Here is a 27,836-nt window from a genome sequence, read left to right as displayed (position 1 = left end):
CAATCCAGGAATAGGTTATAGGATATACTAATACTAGCTGAACCACGCAAACTTATTCTGCGATCAATAGGAATGTCGTAGCATGTTATAGCCCTTTTCGACGAATGGACTATCAAACCAAAGAATTTTTCAATTGGAACCAGTCTATAACTAGTGCGGTCATCTTAACACACAGATCCTTCACGTAATATATCAAAACAACTCAGAAAATAAGAGTAAGTCGAAATTGGGAACTGACCCAGCCCCACAAGTCAATTCTTAACAACTAGGTGTTTTGGTCCACCCATTTTACAGGCTACACGCCCATTCACCACTATCCAACGACCTTCTATATGTTTATAAACACATACTCTCTAAACACCGTAACTAGTATCTGGACCGAGGATACGCATAAGTCAGATTGCGATCCGGTCGTTACCCTCACCAGCAATTGCATGACAGACAAGCAATGATTAATTCAAATACTTGTCTCGGATAATTGCAATGGCAACATTCAATGCTAATTTATTGTAGGTAAGTACTTTCGTAACGGATAGGTTTTAGGTTAAGATAATGTAGAGATGTAAACATTTTCTGCGAGAGTTTATCTCAGAAAATTTTGAGTATTTAAGGATCCAAAAAGAAAAGATCGATCGGATGTAAAAGAAAATTAAAACAGGAATTATCATTGAAAAGTATGATGCCTGTGTTGTTTTCTAAGTAAGGAATATGCCAATTTAAATTGAGTCAGTTACAAAACCGACATCCTAATGCAAAAGAAAATCATCTGGATTTATCAATAGGTTCAATAATTTACAAGTTATGAGAAAATAAGGACATTGACGTACTTACTCGGGTCTTGGAGGAAAAATATGGTAATCCGTGTTTTTGTGTAGTATAAGTACACTATCCAAAATTGCTATTCATAAACCAGTTATTAGCACAATATATACAAATGAATGAATGATATTCATATCAGATACTGACACGATTCTTGTACCGGCTTGTGGTTTTGCAATCTCCAATAATTATTAGGTGTCATGTCACTGAGGCAATAATTCTTACTAAGCAACATTTCCCTGGTATATTATGTAATTTATTGTACGTTGTTTTTAAAGAATATTGAAAAACCTAAATTGTAACATTATATCATCCACAAGTATTTAAGCGATAGGTACCTTTGCAGTCTTTGACTGGAGTAATAACTCCTAATATAGGGGCAAGTGGGACACAAACAGACAAGCAGACATGAGAGTTTAATTCGAGAAAGTGATATGTGAAGACGGAAATTAATTTAATACACTTCTAATAATTTTTCTTATTAATTATTACAATGTAACTTATCCTGTTTTAATTAATCATTACACAAAATATTACGAATTTACTGTATTAGCAAATATTTTCGATACATTTCCCAAATAGAAGGTTAACCCGACTGCAGCCTTACAAGCACAAACTAAGTAATTCCCACACCTCTGTTCCGAATATGTATTTATACCTATTTGAAATTATTTAATTAGGCAACATTTCAGTTAGACTTGCAAATAAAACTACGTTAAATTCATGGGCGTAGCCACGGTGGGGCAGGGTGGGGCGCTTGCCCCACCCTGGCTCTGACCTGGAAGGTACCTAACCAAATTTAAAAACCTAAATTATCTAGGTACTAACTATATACTTAATATTTGTAAGAAATTCCCACTCAAAAGTCGTCGGTCGACATTAAAAATTGTGATCAAAACAAAAAACTACGATTTATCTTATGCGTAATTGCGTCCACAAACGCAATCTTTTTCTCCGATTTCTCGGAAACTATCTACTTTAGGGCAAAAATTCTTTTACCTTTTTTGTAGAGAATTAAATTTCGCATCTTTTTCATCTTATAAACTTTTTGTAAAACTTACCGTTTACGATTTATGGCCTATTTAATGAACCGGCTTATCGTTTTTAGCTAATAGCTCTTAAAATATTTGATTAATCAATAAAATGCATCTATTCATTTTTAAGAGCACTTTATTTTCTACATTCTACAGCATATTTTGTTTGATTTTTTTTCTAATGCCCGTACTTTTTGAGTTATAGAACGTTTAATGTTGGACTACAGGGCGTTTAATCGAAAATTTCAATGTATGCATAGTTGTATAACAAATTCAACAAACTAAAAAAAAAATGTGCTGTAGCCTGTAGTGCTTAAAATTTGAAGGTAAGTAGTTTATTTCGGCTGCTCGCGGCATTTCTACATTAAACGTTCTATACTACAAAAAAAAAGAGGGGCAATGGAAAACATTCAGTTTTACGAAAAAGTTTACAAGGTAGAAAAGATAAGATGCGAAATTTTATTCTCTACAAAAAAAGTCACATTAATAGCTTTTGCCCCAATGTAGATAGTTTTTGAGATATTGGCCAAAAACTTTTTAAACTATAGGTATTTCATTTCTATATTCAACTATAATTAATGAATCAAATTATTGTATTTATAGAAAGCAAAACTGTATAATAAAGTAGCCCCAAACATATGTTTAAGGTTCTGAACCACCAAAATGAAAAAAGCGGAACCCTTAGATGCCTGCCAACACCTTTTTTATCAGGAACGCGTGGATGTATTGCTTAAAACATTATCGAATGCTCAAATCTAAGGTTCCTTGAAGCAAAAAAAAAAATGAAAAATCCATCTACTAGGCAAAGCCTTCAATTAAAAAGATATCGCCGCTTTTGATAAAAAATTTCAAGAATCGAAAGGGTCCCAAGGAACAAAACCTACAGGGTACTTCCCTTGAAACCAGAATCTGTAGCGCAGATAAAGAAAAAAATTGCGAAAAGCATAAATTTAAAGTAACAACAAAAAATACATGTTTGTATAGAATCCTCGGTGCGTGAGTTCGATTCGCACTTGGCCGGTTTTTTGGTTGTGTCTTCTATTAACTACAACTACATTACTACTTTGTTTGGGGGCCCTTAAGAAGGGTAAAGATTTCTCACAAAAGCGCACGTTGGGGGCCCCCTTGGCGCGGGGGCCCCGTATAATTGATACGGCAGATACGGCGGTAGCTACGCCCCTGCCTGTAGGTTATGATTCCCTTGCGAAAGTCGCGATTTGCGAAAATTTACAGCATGAACGACTGTACCTTTTGATTGCGTTGGTTTATAAATTTGATTTTTTCACAGCTTCAACGGACGGTAGACATTAGTATTTAATATTAATTTCAGCTTCATACCTCTACGCATTCCTGAGAAAAAAGTTTAAAGATAAACAGGCAGACAGACGGACAACAAAGTGATCCTATAAGGGTTCCGTTTTTTCCTTTTGAGGTTTGGAACCCTAAAATTTAACCGGGATAAGACCTCGGGTATTTCTAGTTACACATCATTTATATGATTGCCCCACCCTGAGCCCATGGCTAGCTACGCCCATGGTTAAATTTTATGTTTGTAGTTTGTACTAATGAAATTTTTTTTGCTTATCGAATTAACTGCAACGGTAAGAAATAAATAACATAAAAAATCTCGCATTCTTTATAACCAAACTTTGTTATTAAATTATAATGTACCTATGTTCAATGTATGTATCAATTTTGAATCAGATATTTTGTATACTTATATAGTTGTTCAGTTTGGATAACAATACATTATTGCGGCCTAAGATTGCGGCATATCCAAGATCGCAGACCAATTATTTTTATCAAATAAAAGGGCTTGCTAAGAATAATACGAAAAATTATATGATGTCGTTTTCAACTTTAGTTTTAAACCAATATGGTGGTAGGTATATCAGTTAAATAAAAGCTTGTTTGGAAAAGGTTTTTACCTTAAATTTATTAGTGTAAGAAAAATTTCCGATGTTGCTAAAAGCATCCTAGCATATCAGAGACCTATTGACTTACAGGCCGTCGAATATGGGCCAATAACACAATCGCTATTAGCTATTATTAATTAAATGATTGCTTATCGACGCGTAAACATTATATTCATATATTCTAACTGAGGCTACGTCATTATGGTAGAAAGCGTGATATTTATTAACTGCAAGTTATAAATCATTTGGTATTGGTATCACTTGTACACAAATTAGGCAGCTACAATATGTAATATCTCATATTATAATAATTAGTGATTAGAAACGTTAAATGATAAAATGGCAACATTTGTTAGTTTTTGACGTTGTAGGGATAGTTGTAGGGTAGTTTCATAATAGCAAGCGGTGCTGCCAAAGACAACAATTCATAATGCAACGATATCGATTACATTTACGTTAGATTTGAGTTTAATTTTTAATTTATACAATCTGCTCGCATGTTATACACTGCATTTAAAACATACGTGTCGCATTTCTGACTGACACGAGGATTTTAGTCTCATTCATGATTCAACTACATAACATTGTAACAATGTAACAAATACTATTTTTATAAATATTACACGCAATAGTAAATACGAATACTTTGCTATGCAAAGGACGTCACTATCAACATTTTTACAAGCACGTGATCCTTAAAGAATTGCGTATATAGGGTAATTAAATGTAATCTATTGATAACGTAATTTTAACTTTACTTTGGGCGTTCAAAAATTAAGATAAGATTTTATGACCTCTGACACTTGAACTCGAATATCAACAGTCAATAATAATTATTATATACGTACGGTACAGGCAATGATACTCATTATTGCTTAGCAGTTTTAACATAATTAACTACATACATATTATGTACATATAATATTTGCATGATAAACATTTTCATTGCTTAAAATTAATTATTCAAGTCAGAATTTTGATGGCAAGTGATAAAATTTCTCAAAAAATATTGAAATTGGAAAACGCGAGCGAAGCGAAAACGAAATTTAAATAACAAAGGTTTTGGTCTAGACTCTGGATTTCACAATATTAAATATATGTTTTGAAATAATAATCCTATTCCTAAGTATAGCATCAGCTTTCTATGTGAGCTATATCAAGAGACCCTAAGTAAACAAGAAAAAAAAATATCATTTTTCTATACTTTTGATATGGAAGAGTCACAAAATTGTAAAAAAATATATACTTAATACAACAAAAAAAATTTAACATGGGAAGTTTTTCCAAGCCTTTGCAAACAGGTAATTTTTGGAATAAAAATTTTATAATGAAACTAGCGGTCCGCCCCGGCTTCGCCCGTGGTACATATGAAAAATAGATGTTGGCCGATTCTCAGACTTACCCGATATGCACAGAAAATTTCATGAGAATCGGTCCACCCGTTTCGGAGGAGTATGCAGACTAACATTGTGACACGAGAATTTTATATATAAGATTGAAAAATATTATGAAATTTCACTTATAACATGAAAAAAATGTATGCTTAGATGGTATTACGGCATGCTTTTCATTTGAAACATGGACTATGAATAAAGGCCCAGAAATCCTTGAGTTTGATAACTGATAATGATTTATGAAAATGCATCCTTACATCATAGAATATGCATTGTTTCAATTATATTTCTATCAGAATTATATTTTTACATAACATTTATTTATTTGAACATAATACAATACTCCTAATACATATTACCAATAACCAGGCAACATGAATCTACTAGTGTTAGTATAAAATTTAATGAAATGAAGTTTCTTGGCTAACTTCAACTTAACTCATATTGGTCTATAGCGAGAGTAATAAATCTCAGATTTTTAATAATATTGATAGTGACTATTTTTAACAAACGGGAAGGTCATCCACAACTATCTTATTATAACATATTGGCCGGTCATTATAACAATCCGCTGTTAAGATAATAGCAACTTTGTAACACGGTTTATAATAATTATATGCCAAGTCAAAGTTCTTGAAATATAAATATGTCATTGTTAAAGGATAATATATGATAAATATATGATTGGGGCTTTAGGATTAATATCCTAGGAAAATTATATATATTTATATTATATATTAATATATATAATATAAATATATATAATTTTCCTCAATGAAATATCAAAGAGAGCATCGGTCAAGATTTTATATTTCTATTATGCAGACTTACAAAACAATACTTATGTCTTTGGAAATATTAAAAAAACAGTCAACTATTGCAAAATTAAAAGAAAATATATTGAATATTTAACTGGACTTTACTAATGACCTCATCTGTGTTTACATAAAAAATAGTTTGAATTATTTGCATGTCCAAAGATCTTCAAAACATAAGTGTCTATTCATCTTTGTGTAATCCTTGTGTAACAAATTTTTTATATTCCAACGTTAGCTCGAGACGAAGATAAAGTATAGCAAAAACTGATACTATTTTAGTTCATTGATCTTACAACATAACTTGAGATTAAGAAAAAAATTAAAACTAAGAATACTTAAAAAATTCATCTCAAGCAACTTTTACGCGACATTATTTGACTAGTCATTAGACTTTTTAACAGCTAAAGGTAAACAAATTAATAAAAAAATAATAAATCACACTTAAAATCTATATTTACGACCATGTGGATATGTTTAATGACATTTCAAGATGACCTGAACATATTAAAAACCCTTTATTTATTGAATAAAATCAATATCAATGAGTTACTACGAAATTTAGCCGGGTTATCATAATTTCCGTAAACTTTCTGACAGATTTGTTAATTAATTTGTTAAAAAAAATATTTATTTAACTAAAAACTCACTTACCTCTTATAAAAAAGACACACAAACAGATAATATTGTTAGTTTCGTAAACAACGTAGGTTGTTGAAGCGTAGAAGAGCAACAAGTATCAAGAACAAGAAGTAATTGAGCACTTGTTCATTATTTGAATTTGAATTGAAAGTTAACTGCGCGTGCGACTAAGCAGGAGTCTGAGTGACAGTGACAATTAGGTTTATAGCGCGACTCAAATAATTTGATACTTTGAATTTATATTTTATTTATATTTATATTGAATAAATATATTCATAGTATAATATTAAAGGTACAAGTTGTATAATTGCTAATTTTGTGTCTGCACATTATTCGTTGCACATTATTATGTAAAAAAACTTAATATTATTGAGAGATACATAAGTTTGAATGTAAGTATAATGTTTATTTTTACATACTTCATTGTAGGTACAACGGATACTTACAAATACATGATTCCTATTAATTTTTTTTTATTAGATAAGTAAGTATGTAGAATTAGTCATTACATATAAGTATATAACAATATATCACAATATCTTTTAAAATTATTTTCTAGATAAGTTGATAGACAGATGTCGACTATTTTAATAATTCCCCTGTGACGAAGAGACAAAACTATTCTTTAAATAGAAATAATAAGTAATAACAAATAGTACCATAATTATTCATGAATAATCATGATTGCACGGTCGCAGTGTACAAACATGTTATCTATATTAGCTAGCCGTCAAGCAAGTGCGTCAACCAAGCACATGGTGGTCTCAGATGCTTCAACAAACTTTATAAAAGGCACTCGCTGATCAATTGTCGCGCGATTTTATTTTAAACAACCAAATAATATATTCGATTCAATAACTTTCCAGCATCATGGCTTCACCTAAGGAAGGTAAGTGTTTTATTCATATTATAGCACTTGGTATAACCCGGCAACGTAAAAATGATGTGCAAAAAGTATGAGAGCGTAATGGAGAGCATGTAGTTTTTTTGACAATTTGACATGTTTGATGTTTACAACAGAGGCATCTATGTTCGTGACCTTGAAACTAAATTACGAGCAATTATTTTGGTTTATTGTACGAGATTGTACGTATTATGGTCCATATTGTGTATAGTATGAATGGCCATGAATTTAAAATAATCGTATTTTATCATTATTTTTTTAGAAAATTTTAATAGATTGGGGAGACATAGGAAAGTAGCACCTATGACCTAACATCACAAAAAATTAAGTTAATAAAATAGGTACTTCATGAACTTTAAGATGAACTTATTGTAAAAAGGTATTGATATTGATGGGAAAGTAATTAGTAAGTATAGTAATTTTCTATTTGTGTAAAAAGTCAGTTTTTTTTACATTCTTCTAGTACATATAATAAATATTAAATATTTTATGCAAGCTTTTCACCTGCGGCGCACTCAAATGAAAACCCGCACAGCTCTTGTACCTGTTTCCATGCCCATTTCCGGTATAAAATCTATATCCTTTCTCCGTTCCTAAACTATATAGGGTAGTATCAAATTTCATCCAAATTGGTTCAGTTGTTTAGGCGTGAAGGAAGGCAGAGCTACTTTCGTATTTATGATATCAGTAGGGATTCAGTTTTATTATTAAGTCTAGAAGTCTAGATGGGGATAGCATATTACAAGCCTACATTTACATTTTAGGGAAGTACATTTTAGTATAAGTATTTTAGGTCATGGAATTAAGCTAATTATTAATATTTCAATTAATTGTTAATATTAATTAATTTGAAAAATAGTTATCGGCTAATATTCTTTTTAATATTTTTTTTTTCTAATTTCAGTTGTCGGTTTCAAACTCGGAAAATTAATCATCGAAGGCAAGACAAAGCAAGTATTTGACTTGCCTGATGTGCCTGGACATTGTATGCTCATCAACAAGGACAGAATCACAGCAGGCGATGGTGTCAAAGCGCACGATATGGAAGGAAAGGCCGAGATCTCAAACCAGACGAATGCTAAGGTCTTCGAAATTCTTAAGGCTGCAGGTACGCACTGCTTACCCTATTTAATAACAACCAGTTATGTTTCCTAACATATCCTGATATAGTTGACTAGTTCTATTACCTGTTATTAATTATTCGTGTTCATATTGTAATTTAAACGAATAGACCTGTCTTTTTATACTGCTAAACTTATTGAGTAAAGGAAATGATTGGCTTTTCTTCAGATCGGTTCTGAATTAAAATGTCTTTCAGTCATCTTCATCGTTCCTGTCCTATAAATAATACATAAACTTGATAGATGAGCATGGAGCTATAAAAAAGTAGTTAGTAATAATGCTTCATAACACAGCACATTCATAGCACTAAGTTTTTGAGCCTACAAAACAACTAATAGAAAAACTGGAACTCAATCCTCATGTATTAGACGTAGTTTTAGACAGTAAAGTAGTTGATTGTAATACATAGTTTGTTTTAGAAAACCTTGTCTTCTTGTGCTGAAAATTAAAGCTAAAATTAGCATATTGCATTCTTGCATACATAACATGCAGTGTCATCATTATAGATACTCCCATTTCGTAAACATGTTTATGTCAATAAGATATAATTTATAAATAAGTAGATCAATAAATACCTAACTATACATAGTTAGTTTACAAATGTATTGTTAACATTATGACCTCTCGATGTACCCGATAATCTTCATCGGTAAAATTACATCATCTTGTTTATAAGGTCATTTGATTACAAATTGATACGAAAATGAAACAACAATAATGATAAAGTAGAAAAATAATATTTTATTAGATTATGATAATTTATAGGTTTATTTTTAAGATGTGGTTGGGGAACAACAAGATAGTCAGTGCTACTTACTACATTTAAAACAATGTGAATAATTATTAACCGTAACTAATTCGAAATGAGATCAATAATAGGATTTTCAACGCAGGTATCCTGTATTTATGTAAAACTTAACTGGACAGAAGTTTCCATTACATAAGGACATTAAAATTCTAGGCGACATTTACTTCAACCAAAGAATACGTAATTATAAGACTCTTCCTTAATTTGTCTTCCATATTGAGCTTATATCCACTAATACACGTAAATAATTAATTTGGTAAGTATATCAACAAGACAATACTAAATGGATAAGCACTCATAAACTCTAAATAATTAACAGGTATCAAGACTGCCTTCGTGAAAATTGCGTCACCAACTGCATTCATCTCAAAGAAATGTGAAATGGTACCAATTGAATGGGTAACCCGAAGATTGGCTACTGGTTCTTTCTTAAAGCGTAACCCTGGTGTACCTGAAGGATTCCGTTTCACACCTCCCAAACAGGAAACCTTCTTCAAAGATGACGCTAATCATGACCCACAATGGTCTGAAGAACAGATTGTATCTGCTAAATTCAATGTTAATGGAGTCGTTATTGGTAAGTTATTCATATAACATTTTTTATGAAGTCTCGCCTTGCTACGAAGTACTAACCTGTAACGTTTTATGGTTTGTAAAATGAAGGGACAAGAAACCTATGATTTATGAAAACCGATAATTATTTCAGGTCAGGATGAAGTTGACTACATGAGAAAAGTAACAATCCTCGTCTTTGAAATATTGGAAAAAGCGTGGGCTCTTCGTGATTGCGCTCTTATCGACATGAAAATCGAATTCGGAGTTGATACAGATGGTACCTACGTTGATCTTATGATTTTCTTATGCAATAAAAATATAATTATTTCAATAATTTCTATGGCATAATTTTTTAACTATATTTTAGGAAATGTCCTCCTCGCTGATGTAATCGACTCTGATTCATGGAGGTTATGGCCTTCCGGAGACAAGAGATTGATGGTTGATAAACAGGTAACTTATTTGATTAAAAATCGTACTGAATGTTCTTTATTAAATTAAAAACACTGAATTCTCTTATTCAATACGTAATTGTTTAAAATGTCATTTACATAATATGATTGACTCAAAATATCGGTATTTATATGTTTATTTTATTATAGGTATACAGAAATCTATCAACAGTGACCGCTGCTGATTTGGACACAGTAAAACGTAACTTCGCATGGGTGAAAGATCAGTTAGATCACTTGAAGCCAACCATACATCACAAGGTTGTTATTTTCATGGGTTCCCCAGCAGATGTCGAACATTGCAAGAAAATTGCCAAAGGTTCGTAACCGCCGGTTGTTGAATTGACTGACCATACAAGTACTCGTAAAGTCTCTTAATTTTTTGCAGCACTTATTAAAATCTCGTTATTCATGTTCACTTAACTTTTTTGATGTTTATTGTATTGAGAAGCAAAAATTACGCAAAACTCAATATGAGGTTCAAACAAAAAGGTCCACAAACGTTATTTATGCTATCCACAAATTCTAATCAAATTCCAAAATAAATCATGAATGCGTCAAAATTTCAGCTGCCAAAGAGCTAGGTTTGGACGTTGATCTACGCGTAACTTCAGCGCACAAGGCCACTGAAGAGACACTTCACATCATGCAACAGTATGAGGACACACACGGTGCACTAGTCTTCATTGCTGTGGCTGGCAGATCAAATGGTCTTGGACCAGTGCTATCTGGCAACACTTCATATCCTGTCATCAACTGCCCACCTCCATCTGATAAACTTGTTCAGGTAATAACAACATTTTGAATAATTATTTTACTAGCTGTAACCCGTGGCTTCTACGAGGTGCCCGGTTAAAAGTAGTATATATATGATAATCCAGACTATAATTCATTTCTGTACCAAATTTTATACAGCTCCGATTAGTTGTTTTTGCGTGAAAGTGAACAAACATATATTATTACAAACTTAAATTTTTATAACATTTGTATGACCTATATCCATCCATTTGTATATAAATATAAAATGTAAATAGTTATTGTCTAAGTACTAGATATTTACAGTCATACACATTATAACATAACATTATGTTACAGGACATCTGGTCATCTCTCTCCGTACCCTCCGGTCTTGGATGCGCTACCGTTATCTATCCCGACAGCGCAGCTCTTATGGCAGCTCAAATTATCGGTCTTCAAGATTACATCATTTGGGCTCGTCTTAGAGCTAAGCAATTGGAAATGGCAGCATCCCTAAGAGTCGCAGACAAGAAAATCAGGAACTTGAGCTTGGAATAATCTAAGAATTTTTATATCACTTATTGTTATTTCAATCGAATATTAGTCGTTAAACTTTCGAACTGCTATTATAAGGTTGTTTTTATATTATTTCGTCAATGTTTACAATATAACATTCCATGTTATACATAATAAAAAATATTTTATGATATACTGCCATCTTTTATTTTAGCAATTTTATTTTATTTAATTTTATTTTAAACACTTTATTGTGCAACGTAACAATAGTAGGTACAATGAAAACTTAAACTAGGACATACAACACAGAAGGCGGCCTTATTACTAACAAGTAATCTCTTCCAGGCAACCAACAGATTGTGTGAAAAACAATAAATAACTACAGCGCAGCATCCTTTTTATTTCCAAGTATATTATATCAACGAGCACTGGACGTGTATGTTTTAAACAATCCTACTAATATTATAAATGTGAAAGTTTGTGAGGATGTGTGTGTGTGTGTGTTTGTTTGTTACTCTTTCACGCTTACTACTGAACCGATTACAATGAAATTTAGCACACATATAGAGGGTAACTTGGATTAACACATAGGATAGGTTTTGTCCCGGAAATCCCACGGGAATGGGAACTATGCGGGTTTTTCTTTCAAAACGCGAGCGGAAAGCTAGTAATGTATAATCACAAGAAGTTTTCCAAAGACGGTCTATGTGAACTTGACCGGTACCTTTATTTTTTATTTTCTTGTTGTACATCTTCTTTATAATAAAATCATATATTTTAATAGAATTAAAAAAGCAGTATGCTCTCAAAATTCGCTTTGTTACCTCAATCTTTTGGCTAGGTAAACCTACATATTTTGATAATTCTTTGATTTGCGTGAGTCACTGAATTCCTCCCCAAACATCGTATCCGAGAATGGTTATTCAAACGTGAACGATAGAGTTGGTATTAAAAACAAGTATCTTAATCATTGAGATAATATTAATAGGAGATGACACCGCCTACATCACTTATGTTCCACTCAACATACGTCATGTGACGTATGTTGAGCGGTATTTTTTAATGGTTTTAAAGTGAAACGCATCAAACATGCCTTCGTGTGTGTTACGATATTGCACAAATAATACAAATAATACGGAAAAGTGCAAAGGAATAACTTTCATCGTTAAGTACCTAACTAGATAATAATTTTTAAAACTTAGTTAGAGCAAAAAAATGGCGCACAGATTTTGTTCGTGGTGTCTCCTCCATACGTAGTAATATTATCTCAATGATCTTAATACGAATATTACATGCAAACTTACAATTTTCCTCTTCTTCCCCTCCTTGCAAGAATATATAAATATTGTGTGAATATACATATTTAAAATTATATTTCTACCTGTACACTACCACATTAACAAATTATTTTACAATGATTCGTGTAAAACAATTATATTATTTAATATTAATATTAAAAAAAATTCAAATATTCGATGGCTGCGGCTTGCGCCGCGCCGTGGGCCGTGGCTGCGCCTTGCTATTCAAATAGTATTTATTGCAAGTTGCAACACCCACTAGAAATGTCAATGTCAGCTCTTCGAAAGAGCTGTGCAGCTGTAAGTTGGGGAATTTTAAGTTTAAGATTAACGCGCAGATATATATTTACGTACAAAATGAGTGAGAAACCAGCAGATTACAGTGTAACCAATGGTTTTGAAAGTAAAACCCCGTTCCTGATAGGCGTAGCAGGTGGTACAGCCAGCGGAAAGGTTAGTGGTCATCTTGTTCGATTTATTGATTTTCTAAACATAAAATATGATTGCGTAACGAGAATACTACATAATCTATATTCAATGAATTTATATTAATATAGAAGACCTCAATAAATGTATCTTTTTCAAAGGAATTCATGATTTCCTTTTGATAACAATGTGATATAACCTTAAATCTGCGTAGTACATTGTTTCAAAACAAACATCCGTTTTAAGTCATACTCCAATGGAGATGTAAGAAAAATTGTTCTTATCTTAAGATAATATGAATATGACATATTTGTGTATTAATTTAAATAATCATTGTGTATAATGCTATTGTTATGAAGACACTCCTAATATAATCTCAAAGCTAATTGAATCGACATTCCAGTCAACAGTATGCCAAAGAATAATGGAAAAGCTCGGACAGCAACAGAAGGAGCAGACAGAGAGACGTGTCGTGTGCATCAGCCAGGACTCATTCTACCGCTCACTCACACCCTCAGAGAGGCTCCGAGCTGAAAGAGGACAGTTTAATTTCGATCATCCAGATGCATTTGATGATAAGAAACTGCTCACAACATTGAGGGAAATACTTGCTGGAAGGAAAGTTGAAGTCCCAGAATATGATTACATTTCAAATTCCATAAGGTGAATTTTGTTTTATTTTTATAAAGCTCTGTTTATGTGATTCTTCATTTTGAATTATAAATCGAAGGAATGACTCCAACAGAGTGCTAAAAAATATTATTAATGTGATCTATATGTATAGGGCTGAAATATTGTATTGGTTTAAAAAGTAGTTCATAACAGATTTATTAGATTTTTTTGTGAATTATGGAAAAACTAATGACCCAAATGTATGCTAAAAATATTTTAAACACAATGTTTCATTTACAAAAGGATTGGAAATTTGTTAGCCTCAACACAAATTTCTCTATGCCCTCTCTGTGATTGTAAAAATATGTCTTGAGCGGTTTGATTATGCTTAAATTAAATTATTATTCCTCTGTAAGTGATTGAAATGCAATCTTTTTGAGAAATAAATGTCTTAAACTAATGGCAATGGCGCTAACGCCAATACACAATTTTCACGACATAGATCTTTAACTGTATCCACAAAACAGTGCACTACTTTTTCGATCCATGAGCGTTATTATTGTTTGAGAGTAACATATCACTACATAGTATAAAACAAAGTCGCTTACGCAATCTGTGTATGCTTAGATATTTAAAATTACGAAACCAGTTTTTTTTATTACTAAGATTACGAATAACGAAATAGTTTTTTTTATTACATAGAGTGGTTCTCGAAGGTTTTAGTGAATTTTTTATTAGGTTTTAGACAAAGTGGGTGGAAAGCATATTTAATAACAAAAGTACATTAATTACCACTAGCTTTAACTAAACTTGTTCCACCAGTGAGCGTTCGCACACAATCTACCCAGCTGATGTGGTGCTGATCGAGGGCATCCTCGTGTTCTACTTCCCGGAGGTGCGGGAGCTGTTCCACATGAAGCTGTTTGTTGATACCGACTCGGATACTAGACTGGCGAGACGAGGTATGTATTTTTAATATTATTTTTTAACGTGAATAAATGGTTTTGTAGCCGTAATATTTGTTCAGTTTTCAACTACAATTTCTTATTTATCTTCCAACTGTGGACCAATTTTCATGTTTTTTTTGTTAATGTGGTCCCATGTTTATTAAATTATTTTATTGTGATTAAAACTTCAGAGTTACACCAAAAAATCTTCAAAATACTTTGTCTGTGTTATCAAAATCAAGTTGGTACTCAAAATATAATATTTGAATATGAAGCATCAATATTGATATTATTTTATTGTTCTGTTTGTCTATGCGCGGTAAACTTAATAACTACTGCACCGATTTTCATTCTGTTTAAACAAATCTACTTATCTAGGAAGATTTTAGTACTTATGTAATTCGTTAAAACAGAATAAATATTTTGTCCGCAGTGCCACGTGACATAATGGAGCGTGGTCGCGACTTGGAGCAGGTCCTCAACCAGTACATGAACTTTGTGAAACCTGCCTTCGAGGAGTTCTGCCTGCCGGTAAGTTTTTTGGCAATAATGATAATGATAAGGAAATTTATAACATAATTAAAGAAAGTCGAATGTACTTTTTAAACTAAATTTTGATTTAAAAAAAGACTTATTACACCTATGGTGTTCAAAGTTAATAATATACAGTACTCCCAAAATGATAATGCGCATAGAAAAATTCGTCACTGTTCGGCAACTGTCATATTCCCCGAGCCTCCGAAGACGATATGTATATAGAGTGGTTAAATGTATTTTCTTCATGCGTAGTTTATTAGAATAATGAGTTTTATTGTGATTTTATGGTAAAAGAGATAAGTAACGAAATTTGTTTCGATAATTCAATGTAAGTTAATAGCGAGGATAAGTCACACGATTGCGAGTATATACATATTTGTTGTATTGATTTACTTGAAAAATTCTATACTTAGAACTATTAAAGTGTCTTATTAAACTATTAAACTATTAAAGCTGGCGTAATGATGGATTTATGCAAGGTTAAAATAAGACAAAGTTTATAATATTTAAAAAAATGATTTTCAAATACTGGTTTACATTTAAATTTTAGGAATCTAATCATTAAAATCTTAGTCCAAAGGATTTACAGAATCAGGGATTATCTCTATTTCTGATATCGTAGAATGATCAGAACGTTCATTTTGCTCTTATTAATTTTCGCTTTCCCCACTGCTATCTGCTACCTGTGTAAATAATCATTTTATCGGAAAATTCAACTTTGAAACAAAACTAAGAAGGGTATGTAACAGCAGCTCTATATAATTCCATACAGAGATAATACGTGCGGTCACCACCAATATATAAAGACGACTAACGGATTTTTGAATTTTTTGACTGACAGGCTACCGTCACCCACCGCCCGAATTGTTTTCGATTGTGTATGACTCTGAATTGACTCCTATTTCTTTCGAACAAGGTGCAATGATTCGGGGTGATTTGGGTGTTTCTGGAAATACGATAATTAGCGAAGATCTGCATGCGCATTATTAATTTTGGAGTACTGTAATAAATATAAAGAAAATTTATAAGCTAACGCAGCAAAGCCCCTCCCACTTTTCGTTCCCGTGCGAACGTCGTCAGCAGTTTTCTGCGAAGGCGTTCTGCTTTCACAGCAAACTGATGACGACAAGATTTACAAAAATAATAGGTTAGTTCGACAAGATGTCGATATGGTTTAGCTAAAGAAGGGGGTTTGAAGCTTGCAAGTTGCAATTGGTGTTGAAAATTTGTTGAATAACGATTATAGATCCCATAATCAATACATATAATAAAATTCTAGAAAAGTGGTGTCTGTACAATGAAAATATGTAAAAAAAAATTAGCAGGGGTTATTACTAAATCGATCCCAAACCCAAAACTGTTGTTAAAAAAATTTTTGTCTGTTTGTCTGTTTGTCGGTTTGTCTGTTTGTCTGTATGTTTGAACACGCTAATCTCAGAAACGGCTTATCCGATTTAGATGCGGTTTTCACTAATATATTGTGGTAAGCTTCATTTAACATTTAGTGTTTATTTCATGTCAATCGGTTCATAAATAAAAAAGTTATGACCATTTAAGTAATCACAGCGAACATTTGCTAAGGCATTCTATACATGAATTACTTTATTACGTAAATTATATTACGCTAAAGTTATTCCTTGACATCTCCAGATGATCATATCGAAAGTCCCCAAGCGTGGGGGTGGGGGTTATGCTGAGGGGGTAGTAGGGGGGGTCAAAGGACCTTTATTTAGATTATTACACAAATAGCATTATGGTTACTTCTAGGTAAATTTTATACATATATAAAAGGTCTTTGAAATTATGTCGTAGGTATTATATTTTTAACCCCCGACGCAAAAAGAGGGGTGTTATGTCCGCTATGTGTGTTTGCGTGTCTGTCTGTGCCAACTGCCACCGTAGCTCGCTAACGGGTAATACGAATTAGATGCGTTTTTTTGTTACATTAGTTGTTTATTATATTATACTAGCGGTCCGCCCCGGCTTCGCCCGTGGTACATATGAAAAATAGATGTTGGCCGATTCTCAGACTTACCCGATATGCACAGAAAATTTCATGAGAATCGGTCGCCCCGTTTCGGAGGAGTATGCAGACTAACATTGTGACACGAGAATTTTATATATAAGAGATAGGGGTAAGTGGGAATGAAAAAAACGAATGATAGTTGTTAATGTAGGTTATACCCAAGTGATATATCAAATGAAAATAGACGACATGTTTGAAACAATTTTATCAAAATCGGTTCATCCATTTATTGATATAGGGGTAAAAGTGGGAATAAATAAATGAATTTTATCAAATATACTCAAGTGACGTATCTAATGAAAGACATGACGTGTAAAGTACAATAAGACAATCATATTTTATCAAAATTGGTTCATCCATTTATTGTATATACCTACATAATATGTAGGTATATAAGTGGGAATAAAAGTTGTCGAATATACCCAAGTGGCATATCAAATGAAAGGGCATGACAGGCATATTTAATCAAAATCGGTTCATCCAATAATTATAATATGTAGGGCAAAAGTGGGAATGAGCAAAACGAATGCTGTCTGTTATACCCAAGTGATATATCAAATGAAAAAAGACGACCTGTCAGAAACAATTAAGTAGTCCAATGTTATCAAAATCGGTTCATCCATTTATTTAATATAGGGGTAAAAGTGGGAATAAATACATAAATTTTATCAAATATACTCAAGTGACTTATCTAATGAAAGACATGACGTGTAAAGTACAAAAAGACATATTTTATCAAAATTGGTTCATCCATTTATTGGATATAAGGTATAAAAGTGGGAATAAAAGTTGTCAAATAATATACCCAAGTGGCATATCAAATGAAAGGGCATGACCTGACATGAGAAGTATAATGAGGCATATTTAATCAAAATCGGTTCATCCATTTATTGATTTATAGCGGTAAAAGTGGGAATGAATAATCGAATGTGGTCAAATAATATTATAATCAAGCGGCATATCAAATGACGTGTGAATGTGAGTTATTCATGTTTTATCAAAATTGGTTAATCTGTTTATTACATATAGGTAAGCATATCTATAGGGCACCTTAGGGGTGATAGTGGGGATAAATAATCCAAATGGAGTACCAAACGAAAGGATATGACATGTAAATATATACTTAGGTATGATTAGACATGGTTTAGATCAAAAACCGGTTCTGCCATTTACTAGGGGTGAAAGGGAAAAGTTGAAAGTCTGTGAAAGTAGAAGGAATATGGGAGCGGGAGAATAACCACATCCTGGAAATTTTGAACTCTTCTGTACCTAAGTTTTATAGCTCAGTTTAGTAATAAATTTTACTAACAGTTCTTTTGTGTTATTATTTATTTTATTTCTTAACTTTATAATAATGTGTAAGTACTTATAATTTAGTTGTATATGATAGTACGTGTTTCAAGACGTGTTTACTCAATAATTGTGTGTTAAGTAGTAACTACTATGCAGTCACTATTCCACGCGGACGAAGTCGCGGGCACAGCTAGTGATAAATAAAACTATTTACTATGCTAAAAGTAAATTTCGTAAAATGGTTACAAAAGACAAAAATACACATACCTAACAATGGAAAATATAGTCTTTGTATTTCGTTACGTTTCATTTTTGAAGTGAAACTTCTTATCGGGGTTGGAAAAAAATTTAGTGTAACATTTTTTCGTTACGCGTGACATTCTTCCGTTACTCGCCATCTTTTTCTTATCCCTACCACGCGTGATTCGACGTATTTCTGTAAAGTTTTATATAGTAAATTATTTTTTTGAAAAATAAGGTCATAAAGAAGTTTCACGTCTTCTTACGTGTGTACACTAGTACACGCACACATTATTTTTTATTCCTCATAAGTTGTCTGGTTGATGACATACCAATGATTTATTTTCAATTTTACAGACTAAGAAATTCGCTGACGTCATCATACCCCGCGGAGCGGACAACTTAGGTAAGATATCTTTTATTATACTTAGTATCGGTTTATTTTTATTTATTCTCAAAATTGTGCATCAAGATATTCAAGAAATAGGTGTATTTGATTATTAAATTTCTTGAAAAGGTGAGTACAATGTCATAGCCACTGCAATAAGCGCGGTCAATTACGTAGTAGGTCACGAATAAGTGGTAATTAATTCCCTTACAATTTTTAATTTCTTTTCGATTTTGTTGTAATTTTTATATCATAAACCTTATGTACGCATTCGAATAAAAAATCTCTAATTTAAGTGACTTTTAAACATGAATTGGGTAACTTTTACATACGTGACAAACATACAAACAAAAAAACTGTCACACCAAAAAAAAACCTCAAAACAATTTCCAATCTCTCGCGTGCCATACCCGCATATACACGCATATAAAAAGCCACAATCCCGACCAACTTCTTGCAGCGGCTATGTCACCTCTAGCTGCCTAACCGGTATTCCATTGTTGCAGTGGCTATTGACTTAATCGTGCACCATATTTGGGACATTATGTACAAGAAACGGCCGCGCGCTAACGGGTGTAACGGCCACGCGGAGGAAGATGGCCGCCGGATGTCCGGCAGCTCGGAGGACACGTTGAGTCGATGAGTATCTGTGTGATGGGATAGGTGGCAAGAGTATGGACGATTTTGATGGGATTTTTTGTTGTATATTTTTGTTGAAATTGTTCTGCTCTGAAGACGGACGGAGGCACTTTACTTAATAAGTACAATGTGTAAAACATTACATGATTCGGTTGCTCTGATGCGATGTAAGATGGATCACAAAATGAAACTTATTAATTACAGAGGGTAATTTAAAATGTAGTGTGTTTAAAAAAAATGTGTTTTTGGTCGTAAGGTTTTTTAAAACCTTTGGCACTCACTCGGTGCCAATAAAGAATCGTATCTAAATGAGGTGAAAGCGAGATAGCTTGCGACGTGTGCAATGTGCAAACGAAACAGAATGTTTACGATGTTTTTTTATAGTTACAATTTATAAGTCAACCTTCTTGGGCACTAAATTTTACCTTCTTAACAATTTCCAATGTCCTAACAAGACAGTGACTAAAGTAATAATAAAAAAAAACCTTTTTCAAAGAGTAATAAAAGCCAATGTAAATTATAATTGAACACTGAGTAAAAAAAAATTGTCTATGGTATTATCCCATCAAAAAGTTTCATACTCTGTATACGTTTTCGATGCTGGTAACATTATAGACTAGTTTGTTTAAGTCTTAAAGCTCGGGTTTTTAAAACATAGACTAAGGCATTTAAATGGACATGATAATAATGAATTCCCGAATGTATAGGATTGTAAATTTTAATATACGATTAAGTTTTAATTGAATAATAAAATGTTTTCGTTGTATTGTAAATAAAAGTATTAATTTTAAAATGTTGACATTCGTGACGCGATTTTTGACTGAATTAAACATTATGAAGTTGCTGAAATAATGGACTTTAAAATGTAATGGAGTGTTAAAAAAAATCATATTTCTATATATTCGGGCATAAATTATGACCATAGAGTTACACAACTCTTAAACCTAGATATTATATCGATTGCATTGACTATGTATGCGTGAAAATATTCCTAAGCATGCATAGTCATAGATTTTGAGCTAAGCTTGATCCCGAAACTGAACTTTTACATAAATAAAATGCGATAAATATAAATATTTTCGTAATAATTAGAGTATGAAATAAATTGGTTTTAGATGAAAATTGATTCGCTAAATTAAGTACAAATTGTGACTTATTAAATGTGTATTAACTGACACCATTTAATACAGAAATAGCTCATTGTCTATGCCCATAATCAGTATGATAAAACTTAGTTTATGGTCTATGACTATGCATAGAACTGCGTACGTACGTACGTCATCGATAGATATATATATATATATATATATATATATATATATATATATAGATAAGCGCATAGATATTTATATAGTAAAGCATTTATGCTCCAGCAAATAGGTTATATCGATATTTTTATACATGGTATACATTTGCTTTTACAATCTGCGCGTAACGTATATGATATAAAGTTTTTGATTTCTTGATATTTTGGAATTCTTGAGCTTATCTCGTTTTGGGTTTATAAGTATCAAGAAATTTAAAATTAAACGTTAATGCCCCAATTTAACATCTTTACATAAAAATCATCATTTCCATCGCCATTTTACGTTCTGTTTAGCGCACATATATTTAATATATAAAATTTACATTGTATTTGGCTTATGAATGTACTCTAAAGTGTACTCTTTGTCTATGTTAATTGAATTTAACAAATGTATTAAATAAACTTTAGTATTTGTATGGCATATTTTGGAAATTATAAATCTTTGACTTTGTCCTGTAATTTAAACACTTCTGCATGTGAAAATATGAAAATATTAATTAAGATTACAAAATATTATGTTGTCATCGAAATTGTGCGCAAAACTCATGCGCATAACTAATTTGTATTATATTAATAATGGCAACACTTCTGCACAAAAATTATAGTAATTGATATAATTTTATTGTCTGTGACAAATCATACTTTTTCGTTGTCTATTATTAACAAATCGCGCCAATTGTTTTTCCATAAATTATGTTTTTAAATGGACTGATATTGACCGAATTCCAAACTGTATGTGATAAGTATAAAAACGAATAGAAAATGTAAAAAAAATAATGCTTAAGAGAAAATGGAGAAAAACAATTAAAAATCTACTATATCTACTTAATTGCTCTACTTTTAGATTAAGGTAATTATTATATGAATTCGTTGTCGTTTGCAATTTTGAATCAATATGCAATTTTTATTTAAGTAAGTACTTGACATTTTGTGTAGTAGTAAGTATCCTTTGATTTCCTAGGATTACTAATATTTTCCGCCAATGTTAGTTTAAAACGAGCCAAATTTTTATTATTGTGTGTGACACATGCTCTAACTTTAAGAAAAATCCAAATATCAACCAATCTTGGCTGATATATTTTTAACAGATTTTACTTAAAATGGAAAAATGCTAATCGAAAGTTACACTACTACTTCATGTATTTATTTTGCATTTATCGTTATAATTACAGTACTGTCAAATTAGTAAATACAAGTGTATTTACTAATTTGATGCTTTATTAAGTAAAGTTCTCGAATATTGTATTTAATTTTCTGTTACAAACAACTGTTGTATACTTACCTCCAATCTAACGTATGATTTACTTATTATTTAAATGATAAAGTTGCTACAAGAAACTTGCAAATATGATAAAAGAAAAATCTTTGTGTTATCGCTGTCTCGCTCGTATAAGAATCGAACATCTTTCATTTGAAAATTTTGCACTTGCAATCATATTATCTTAGACATGTTAAAATATTGTTAAAATGATAATTTAAGTCATGGATGCAAAAATAATAATTCAAATAATATTATTTACTCCTTGATAAGCATTTAGACTACTACATATTTGGGTAGTAATTTTTCGTGATTTGCCATTAATGTGTCAAAAATTTGCACACCCATGGGTGGTATCTTATAAGTACATAGTATATACTAGCTACATCATTTTTGTTTGTTCTTACTCCCTAATTTTTATTATTATAGTATTATATTATTGTATCGTATTTGTTATGTTTCTCTAGTGACGCACCTTTAAGCATGTTCTACTTGTGTAGGTTAAACTTGTACACTAGTGCTTAAGCAATAAATGTTTGCAAGGAATTGTCGTTTCTTTTATAATTATCCAAGGAATTTACTTTATTTTTTATCTTGCGAAAACTAAAAATTATCTTTTCGCTTATTTTCCAAAGACGTCATAAAACCTATGTAAACCATAGACATTATAGAAATTATAAAAAAATAAAAATAGGATTTCGTAAACCGAATTGCCGACGGAAAACAAGCTACTTAAAAGAGGGTTGTTATTTTTCCTATTTCTAAAATTGTTTCAAATTATTAATTCATCTTATTTCCACAGTGGGTCTCGAACCTGGACCGAAAGGTTTGTCTCAACTGAGAGTCTGTATGTAGCTATCGGCGTCTTATTGCGCTCGACGAAAATATCCACTATAACATTAATCTTATAAGTAGATCTCAAGTGCATAGGTTCATAGGTGCATTCTCTATGTAATATGGTCTAGTTTCATTCGTATTTAAATATGGTAGAATGTATAGTCGTACAAGGTAAGGTTCATGCTAGGTTGATGTGTGTATGTACAAGATGTTTCGAATATATCTATTGTATACTTTTACGGTCTTTTGTACTATGTTTTTGTAGATTGTAAGTCAATGCTAGAGCCTAGATTATTGTAATGTGTTTGGGCTGCTGTAACTCAATAGTCAGTATAATATACTTAAAAAGTTGTTGTTTCCGTATATCATTGTGAAGTTGTTATCAAAGAAGTACCACAATGTTTTTATTTGTTGATAAAACAGAGTTACAGCCGTCGTTCTAATTTATGTCACGGTCTTCTATGTGTATTGTTTCGTAAACTAAATTAATTTTGAATAACTTTATACATAATCGATAATTTTTTATTTTCAGTTGCGATTGATCTCATCGTGCAGCATATATCCGAATATTTAAAACGGAGCCCCGCTGAGAAGCCTCAATTGGAATACGCGGGAATTTCAACGTCAGTGCCCAGCAGTCCACAGCGAAGTGGCGGGAAAAGTGGCCGCCCACATTAAAAAAAAATAAAGAAATTAAACAGCCAGTGCCCCATTTGGCATTTTGGTTTATCTGTGCTCTAGATATAGATTCGAAAATGTGATTGAAATGCTTTTTTAATTTTATTTGACACTGTCGGTAGTGTGTACGGTAAATAGACGCGTGTTTTTTTCAATCATAGATTATCAATTGTTCGTCATACTCAGTATGAATAAGTTTCTCATATATTTAGACAGTGCGCGCACGAGCAACTTTGTCTCCGCAACTTTTTTGTCTCCGCAACTATTTTGTCTCTCCCACCCATGGGCTAGTATGAAAGTGCGCGCACGTAGCGACGCAACTTCCCATACAAATTGATGGGAGAGACAAAATAGTTGCGGAGACAAAGTTGCTCGTGCGCGCTGGCTCTTAGATAATATATCTTTTAATATATTATGCATAAAGGACATTTATAGTCTGTAAATAATTTTTAAATAGTCAGTAGTGAGATATGAATTAAACAATTGAACTAGTCTAAATTTGATTTCAAGAGGCTAAATGGCTTGAGTACTTAGGAATTTTTAAAATATCCGTGTACTTAAATAAACACATGGATTTGAAATTAACATTTAATTGAAAATTAGATAATATAATAAGCAGTAAAATTGTTGTTACGTAACTAATTCGTTACGAAAAATCAATTCGTAGTTTTAACGTTGTGATACGCATTTCATAGCGTTAAAAGATTGCAAAGAAACTAGAAACTCTTTTAGGTAGCAGAATTATTGTAACATCTTATTTTAGAATGGCATTAACGTATATAATCTCTAAAATTTTTCTTATTTAATTCCAAACAGAGTTAAATAAGTTGTATGCTTAAAAAGATGAGGTCTGTTCTATTTTTCTTATATCTAAAATATTACACTCATGACTCAGCACGCTTGAATATAGAAAAGTAATATTAAAATTTAAAATTCATATCAGTCCCACCCTAGAGTAACTGTATTTAATAATAATAGCTGAAGAGTAGAACTCGTAATGAATAGAAAGTATATTTGACTATTATTCATCTATAAAGCGAATTAGCGAACCAACCAAAGTTTATATTATTTAAAATTATATTTTAAAATTTGAATCACTAAAATGTGAATTATAATTTATATTTAGGGCCGATTTTTCAATGCATGGATAAAACTTATTCGTCGAATAATGTATAAAATTCCCATTTTAAAAACGTATTCTAATTGCCCGTATTTGACAGTTTACGTGACATTTTAATATTATCGTGTAATACTTTATTGGACAGATAAGTTTTATCCAAGCATTGAAAAATCGGCCCTTAAATGTATAATTATTAAAATATATTTAATTAGCTTGACAGTCCATATATTTATTATTTTTATACATTTTACTGTTACTTTTATTCCTTGCCATTAACAAAAATAATTTTACATGCTAATTTAATTTGATAGTGTTATTTATAGACCAAAGAAAATTCTAAATACTTACCTAATTAATTATTAATGGAAAAATGATTTTACCAAAAATACGAGGACAAGAATGTTTAGTTAAATTAAGATAATTGGTTTGAAATTATAATTTAAAGTGTGTTATTTAGTTAGCTTTTAAAATCTAAATATTGTAAGTCTTAAGGGCGCTTTCAATTTATGCGTATCATGTCGAACGGCTGCAGTGCCGAAGCGGTGCGTTAGAGCGGCCGTACACGGGCAGCTCGAGCAGTTAACGGCTGAGCTACGTACACGGACTGCTCGAGCGGTCGGTCGTTGACAAACCGCGGAGTTGATGGCTCGAAGTGGTCGCGCCTGCTCGAGTAGTCCGTGTACGGCAGTGGATGAATGTCTATAGTTCACCGCGCGGTCGCGGCTTCAAGCCGTCGTTCTCAACTGCTAGAAGCAGTCCGTGTACGGCCGCCCTCAGACGTACGACGCACGGACGATCCTCTTTTTTCAAACAAAACGCTCCGTGCGGCGCCGAAATCGCAAACGCTCGCGGACGCTTTCGGCGCCGCATTAGTACACGAAACGCATAAATTAAAAGCGCCCTAAGTCAATTTTTATGTTTTCCATTGTAGTAAAATTAATATATTGATTTTTATGTCACAATTAATTTGATGCAGATCAAAAAAAAAATAGAGCATTTTCATATTAAGAAATATTGAGTGAAAGTAATTTCTTATAGCAGCTCAAAACTATATGTATGTTGTAAATTTTTTATGAAAACAGAAATACAGAAAAACTGTTAGCTGGCTTATATGCATCATTTTTTATGTCTAGGAAAACTATGTCATTTAGATAATCAGGCCCTGTAGACAAAGTAACAATTAAAAAACGATAACGAAGTTAGAAAAGGAAAAATGTATGGGATTGACATTAGATAGACCACGTGATCTAACGCGGCGTATGTCAATCCCATACATTTTTGCCTTTTCTAACTTCGTTATCGTTTTTTAATTGTTACTTTGTCTAAGGCCCCAGATTGAAAATGGTGGCTATTCTTGGAGGGAATTATGTGAATGTTCCATCAGAACGAAAAAAAATGTTATGAATAGCCTGTGTAATGTGTTTAAAAGTAAAGCAAAATAAAATAAAAAATATTTATTGAGTGACATTGGATCGCTGCCATGTTCAATCGCTTCTTTACATGACTGAGTTTTGAAGTGAAAACTTCTTTAGCGGCGTTGAGTACTTTTTCTGTAGGTAATGGGTATAAAATCTTAAACTCGCGTCAGGACACGCGACCTGATCGAAAAAGCGTAAGACGGATACCATTCCGAAATATCAAACATGCTCAACGTTAATAATCAAGTTTTCACTTCTGCCGGCACTCCCGGAGTGCAACCCGTCTTTTTTTGTGTGTGTTATTTTATGTGGCCTAATTATATTATTAAGATTGTTGAAATTAAATTGTTAAACTTTGTAACGTTTTTAGTGAGATGATTTATCAAGTCATATTTATTTATTGATTTTTTTGCATTGATGTTATTTGTAAGAGTGTGATAGAGAATTTCATGCTATTTTTAATTATTGTTTGTCATAGACCATACTACTGGTTGTAGTCATTTGTTTTAGAGTTCTAACAGACGAACGGCAAGTTGTAAACGGCAGAGGCTACTTCAGCAGTCGCCACATGTGACGTCAGTCGTCGAAGCGTCGTTTTGTGTTGACGGCAAACTGCAAGCGTTTGACGTTTGACGGCAAACTGCAAGCGTTTGACGTTTGACGGCAAACTGCAAGCGTTTGACGTTTGACGGCAAACTGCAAGCGTTTAACGTTTGACGGCATCCATTTTTGCTTGCGTCGACAATTCGTCGACATAATAACTGCTGCCGCCGACGCTTTGATGGCGACTGCTGAAGTAGCCTCTGCCGTTCACAACTTGCCGTTCGTCTGTTAACGCTTACCAAATTATTGTTACGTGGTGTTTAAAATGTTTTGTTGTTACTTGTATGCTAAAACGAACAAGACATTTTTCTCTATTTAGCTTTTAGGATATATTATGTTCGATTATTAATCCCCATATAGTTCTTATTTTTATATTCCCCTGCCTATATACACATTCAATAATATTATAGTGAGCACTTTCCAAGCCTATTAAATCGTTATTTTGTGAAACACGATTGTACAAATATTTATGTCAATAAAGCTATTTTATTAATA

The 27,836-nt window shown here is 32.2% G+C and overlaps 3 protein-coding genes and 1 long non-coding RNA gene across 7 annotated transcripts in view; 3 read left to right on the top strand and 1 right to left on the bottom strand.

The window, feature by feature from the left end:
- Nucleotides 1–6,789, bottom strand: part of LOC149489386 (amidophosphoribosyltransferase-like) — a 33,832-nt gene extending 27,043 nt beyond the window's left edge. Inside the window, exon 1 of the mRNA XM_089712724.1 lies at nt 6,633–6,789. The gene's annotated coding sequence lies outside the window, so the exon portion shown is untranslated. The remainder of the gene's footprint in view (nt 1–6,632) is intronic.
- A 560-nt stretch (nt 6,790–7,349) lies between these two features.
- On the top strand, nt 7,350–11,910 carry Paics (PAICS bifunctional enzyme). The gene is made up of 8 exons (XM_089712749.1): nt 7,350–7,509; nt 8,429–8,632; nt 9,774–10,031; nt 10,161–10,286; nt 10,377–10,462; nt 10,612–10,780; nt 11,031–11,248; nt 11,557–11,910. The coding sequence occupies exons 1-8, from the start codon at nt 7,491–7,493 to the stop codon at nt 11,755–11,757; spliced, it is 1,281 nt and encodes a 426-aa protein (XP_089568875.1). The 5' UTR covers nt 7,350–7,490; the 3' UTR covers nt 11,758–11,910.
- Nucleotides 11,911–13,243: 1,333 nt separating this feature from the next.
- Uck (Uridine-cytidine kinase) lies at nt 13,244–24,407 on the top strand. Of its 4 annotated transcripts, none has more exons than XR_016317936.1 (7): nt 13,244–13,466; nt 13,843–14,102; nt 14,874–15,013; nt 15,432–15,529; nt 19,452–19,500; nt 19,989–20,328; nt 20,378–21,176. XR_016317936.1 is itself a non-coding variant. In XM_089712873.1 (6 exons), exons 1-6 carry the CDS (start codon nt 13,278–13,280, stop codon nt 24,198–24,200), a joined length of 882 nt encoding a protein of 293 aa, XP_089568999.1. In that variant the 5' UTR covers nt 13,244–13,277; the 3' UTR covers nt 24,201–24,407. The 4 variants fall into 4 exon arrangements, 2 of the variants coding, with proteins under 2 accessions (XP_089568999.1, XP_089569008.1); XR_016317935.1 differs by having other exon boundaries at nt 19,989–20,340; XM_089712873.1 differs by lacking the exons at nt 19,989–20,328; nt 20,378–21,176 and adding an exon at nt 24,055–24,407.
- Nucleotides 24,408–24,594: 187 nt separating this feature from the next.
- On the top strand, nt 24,595–27,836 carry LOC149489383 (uncharacterized). Its single transcript, XR_016317943.1, has 2 exons — nt 24,595–26,479; nt 26,655–27,836. It is a non-coding gene; the product is annotated as an uncharacterized LOC149489383 (long non-coding RNA).

Source organism: Colias philodice, chromosome 3, assembly GCF_061535455.1.
Source record: "Colias philodice isolate Cphi_HAF_F1 chromosome 3, ilColPhil1 Martin Lab GWU primary, whole genome shotgun sequence".
Taxonomy (NCBI): domain Eukaryota; kingdom Metazoa; phylum Arthropoda; class Insecta; order Lepidoptera; family Pieridae; genus Colias; species Colias philodice.
This window is presented reverse-complemented; position numbering and strand designations above follow the sequence as displayed.